This window comes from Sinocyclocheilus anshuiensis, unplaced genomic scaffold (assembly GCF_001515605.1).
Source record: "Sinocyclocheilus anshuiensis isolate Anshui unplaced genomic scaffold, SAMN03320099.WGS_v1.1 scaffold320, whole genome shotgun sequence".
Lineage (NCBI taxonomy): Eukaryota > Metazoa > Chordata > Actinopteri > Cypriniformes > Cyprinidae > Sinocyclocheilus > Sinocyclocheilus anshuiensis.
This window is the reverse complement of record NW_015554092.1, coordinates 37,557-42,674: the sequence shown is the minus strand read 5'-3', so window position 1 is coordinate 42,674 and position 5,118 is coordinate 37,557. Positions and strand designations below refer to the sequence as shown.

The 5,118-nt window shown below is 32.4% G+C and overlaps 2 protein-coding genes across 2 annotated transcripts in view; both read right to left on the bottom strand.

Moving 5' to 3' along the window:
* Nucleotides 1-790, bottom strand: part of LOC107669280 (lysosome membrane protein 2-like) — a 37,136-nt gene extending 36,346 nt beyond the window's left edge. Inside the window, exon 1 of the mRNA XM_016461457.1 lies at nt 503-790. Coding sequence (XP_016316943.1) covers nt 503-625 — 123 coding nt within the window. The 5' untranslated portion in view covers nt 626-790. The remainder of the gene's footprint in view (nt 1-502) is intronic.
* LOC107669281 (lysosome membrane protein 2-like) overlaps nt 1-5,118 on the bottom strand; it is a 35,209-nt gene that overhangs the window by 1,490 nt on the left and 28,601 nt on the right. The gene's annotated exons all lie outside the window — the stretch shown is intronic.

Here is a 5,118-nt window from a genome sequence, read left to right as displayed (position 1 = left end):
TAAAAATCGACGCGTTTCAGAAAGGCGGGGCATAGAGGAGAAACAATAATGTACAGTATGTGGAAAATAATGTGATTTTTTAACCTTAAACCGCATAAACACATTTCATTACACCAAATACACCAAATAATGTTCTTTTTAGCAACATCATATGACCCCTTTAAATGTAAAAAACCCCACTAAAAATTAAATAAATCATAAAAATTTAAAATTAAAATAAAACACTAAAAACATGTTCTTAGTGTAAATATATTAAATGTATATATAAAATATAAAGTATAAGTGTTATTAAAAGAATTACTTTCATGTAAAATTATATATTACAATATTATATCACAATAAGAACAACATAAAAAATATTTAAAAATATATAAAATAAAAATGTAAAATATTCAATAAAAAGCTGACAAAGTATGTAAACATCACACAAAGTAAGAGTCCACTATAATAAACTAGTCAGTCCTCATTACAGCTGAAGAATGAGTTGAAAACAGACTCTTACCCCCTTCAGCTTGTTGTGGATCAAGGTCTGGAAGAGTCCGGACACAAACAGGCCGATTCCCATGATCAGGAGAACAGCGCCGACGACTCCCGACGTGAACATGCAGCAGGAGCCCTTCCTCATGGTGCAGGTGTCAATGAATCAGTACAGCTTCTCCACCTCAACACACACAGCACTGAAAGTGAGGTAACCAATCAGATCGTGAGCTCAGATCGAGACGCTCCTCTCACAGTGTTTGCTCTTGAAGTAAACTTGATCCAGCGGCCAGCTCACTATTTGAATGAATGACTGCAGTGTGGAGGGGCCAGGCATCACCCGGAGTGGGCGGGACTGAGAGACACAGAGAGACACAGAGAGAGAGAGAGAGAGAGAGAGAGAGAGAAGGAGGGTTGTGTGTTTGGATTCTTGTGCTTGAAGGTGACCGACGGCTGTTTTAGTGCTTTAACCAGATTTAACTGGACCCTCTTTATGTGTAAATTCACAACTATATAAACACATTTCACATCGAAAATCAAAAGACAGAAAGAAAAATAGAAAGAAAATAAAACACTATAAAGAAAAGAAAAAGGACATGTAAAAAATCAATTATAGAAACTTAATTTTCCATTAAAAAGAAAAGGTAGAAAGTACGCACACACAATATAAATTAACAATATATATATATATATATATATAAAATAAAAATAAATTATTTCTAAAATTATATAAGGACAATTCCATGTCAACACAACCAGAGGTCCCCAGCTCAAATTTCTGAATTTGATCATCTGTATTTGAAATATTTTTTCTGAAGAAAGATAAACGTATAGTGATGAAAGCCAAAATATTAAATGTCGTGGATAAATATTTACTGAGTAAGCCGCTATTTTGTAGAGGGGGGTCAAAATGGCAATTTTCATATTTATGAAAATATTGGAATTATTGGAATTACTGGAATTTCAATATGGCTCCAGGAGTAAATTGATAAATTCTACACATTTTCAGTGGTCAAAAAACAAACATGGGTCACTTTGCAAAAAAATATGATACTTCTGTTCTTTTAAAGAGGAAGGTCTGAAGAACAAATAATGTTGAAACTAAAAATGTATCTTGTTTCCTTCTGTCAAAACAACTGCACTGAACATACCTGTCTGAGTGCCATAAATATTCTTTTTCCAATGTTTGTGAGCCTATAACTTAAGAAGTATCAAAGCTATCACAATATGATTTTAGATTCTAGTTCTTAATAAACTTTGCTTTTGGAATGTTCATTATCAAGGTCCTACATCGTTCAGTCGCAGAGATATGGGGACCTCAATGAGGCTCCAGATTGTTAAATATTACCCATTTTCAGTGGTCAAAGCCAAATGTTGGTCACTTTGTATACAGCTAATACTTATTTCATTTAAAGAACAATGTCTGAAGAATAAATAGTGTTGAAATTAAAACTGTATCTTGTGTCCCTCTATCAAAACAATATCTATAGAACAGACCTGTCTGGATGCTTAAATGCTCTAAATTGGTCAAGTTACCTTTCTCTCAGTAGTCTATTCATAAGATTCTCTATTCGAATCAGTTTCAGGGATATTTGGAAGAAGGGATTTTGTTAATTTTAACAGCTTCTGAAGCCACCAAGAGTTCAGATATGCACTATTGTAACATGTTTGACAGAGATCCCATGCCTCCTATAGGGAAAAGTGCTTGCTTTCTCCACACATTGCATTCACGTCAATAAACCAAGATTTGCCTAACCTGGATTAATTTTTAAAATCTCTTTTTCTTTTTTATTGCTATGTGAAGCATAGTCATAGATCAAGTAGTATACTGCTAAAGGGCATATTTGGCAGAATAACTGATAGTACCTCAAACATTTAAGGTCTCTCACACTTAAAATAATTAACACTGGGTATTTCTAAACCCCAGGTAAATCCCAGATATCCTGGGTAATCTTATTTTATGTTTCACACTGTTCATACTTTGCCTAGAGTTAATAATTAATCCTGGTAATTCATAATCTAATGTGTCACACTGTACCTTCCTAAACCCTGGGTTACTGTTATTATTTGCATATTTGACAATGACAACAGTGATGTCTAGATGAACACAAAACCACATTTGGTTTTTGACCATTGAAAATGAGTAGGACACAACATTTTGGACATGGAGCTGCATTGAGATCTCGATATCTCTGGGATTAAACCATTCAGGGCCTTGAAAATGAAGATTCCAAACGAAACGTTTATTTAGAACCAGAATCTGAAATCATATTAAAATATCTGTAATACTTCTTGAGTTACAGGCACGCAAATTTTGAAAAAAATGAATATTTATAACACTCACACAGGTATGTCCAATGCAATTGTTTTGATAGAGGGAAACAAGATGCACTCCTAGTTTCAACATTATTTATTCTTCAGACATTCTGCTTTAAATACAGTAAGCATTAGCTGTATACAAAGTGTCCAACATTTGGTTTTGACCACTGAAAATGGGTAATATTTAACAATCTGGAGCCTCATTGAGGTCCCCATATCTCTGCGACTGAACGATGTAGGGCCTTGTAAATGAAGATTCCAAAAGAAAAGTTTATTAAGAACTAGAATCTAAAACCATATTGCAATATCTTTAATATTTCTTGAGTTATAGGCATGCAAACTTTGGGAAAATAATATTTATGGCACTCAGATGGGTATGTTCAATGCTGTTGTTTTGACAGAAGGAAACGAGATACATTTCTAGTTTGAATATTATTTGTTCTTCAGACATTCCTCTTTAAAAAAAAAAGACGAAAAAGAATCATATTTTTGCAAAGTGTTTTGGTTTTTGACCACTGAAAATGTGTACAATTTAACGATTTGCCCCTGGAGCCATATTAAAATTCCAATATCTCTGGAACCGAACAACATAGGGCCTTAAAAATGAAGATGCCAAAAGAGACGTTTGTTAAGAATCAACATCTAAAAGGGCATTAAGATATCTTTGATACTTCTTGAGTTACAGGCCTGCAAACTTTGGAGAAAAAAACATGAAAAGTGCGCTTTCCCCATTTTTGAATAGTCACCATTGGCACATAATGCAACAAAGACAGCTAAAGTCAACAGATTTTACTAATACACCTACTAATCTCTGTGTAAAAGTAACAGTATGATGCTGCCATCTTTCTGGAGTCATTTTTCCGTCCTGTAATTTGGCTCTGAATCTCAGGTGAAAATTGCTATTTTGACCCCCCTCTACAAAATAGTGGATTACTCAGTAAATATTATCCTTTTTTATAATTTATTGTATTTTATATAATAAATTACATTATATTTTATCATTATTACATTTTATTTTATATATATATATATATATATATATAATAAAGATAATATACATACATACACACACATATATAATGATTTTGAGGTGAAATGGTTCTTGATGTTTCGTGACAACTTTTGATAAAGTTTGGATAACGACAGTGTGTAAAATATAGTTAATTTTTTTTTTTTTTGATTTTGAGCTAAAACGATTCTTAATGTTTTGATAAAGTTTTGATAAAGACAATGTGTGTTCATAATCACGCATTTGGGAAAAATGCGCAATATTGTGTGATGTATTTTCCTGTTTCTTTTACCAGGGCAAAAATCTTTACATTTTTTAAGAGAAAATCCTCAAATATTTACCAAAACATGCTAAAATACCTGTTTCCACGAAACAGCTGCAAACTTCATAAACAAACTCTGTGTAAGTCAAGGACACTCTCTCTCTCTCTCTCTCTCTGATGGCGCAACAATCACAACTTCTCTACTTCCTTACATCTTACATTCCCATTTTTCATGACCCTGCTGTATTTCGCTGGTCACGCGAGTCTTTATTCAGAAACGAGCGTGTGTTTTAAGCGCATCACAGGCAGTAAAGGGGAAGTATGTGAACTTCATGTGTCATATAGACTGAAGAAGAAAGCTGACCTGTGACCTTTCCGCGCCGGACACTCGAGGGGTCAGTGGAAAACATCTGTGGATCCAGGCATGGATGCAGTGTTTGTTCCAGATCCGCATGTACAGGTCAGTCAGCATAAAGTTACAGAAGTTAAAGAGTCAAACGCCTGCAGATGTTAAAGCAGCGCACACTCATAACAAACAACACACACCTGACTGCAGATACACCCACTGAGATTACCATCATTACAGTTATCAACCCACAATTTGCCATTTTTACATGTAAACACTAACAAAAATACAAAAAAACAAACAAACAGATAGATTGATAAACACACAAATATATATAAATATTTTTATTACATATTTTATTTATAATTGATAACTTGATATATATATATATATATATATCGTACCCACTGTATATATATATATATATATATATATATATATCAACATGTCAATTATAAATAAAGAAAATATGTAATTTTAAATATTTATATAAATATATTTAGATATTATTTAGTGTGTGTGTGTATAAATAATCAAATCAAAAATAAAATTGATTGCAAGATCCTGATCATGACTATGTCTTAATATTTTAAAGTAAAGTTTTAAATAAAAAATGTTTAGACAAAAAAAATTATCAAATAAAAATCGAATAAAAATGAAATTAAAATTTAATAAAAAAAAAAAAAAAAAGATCAAAAGATCCTG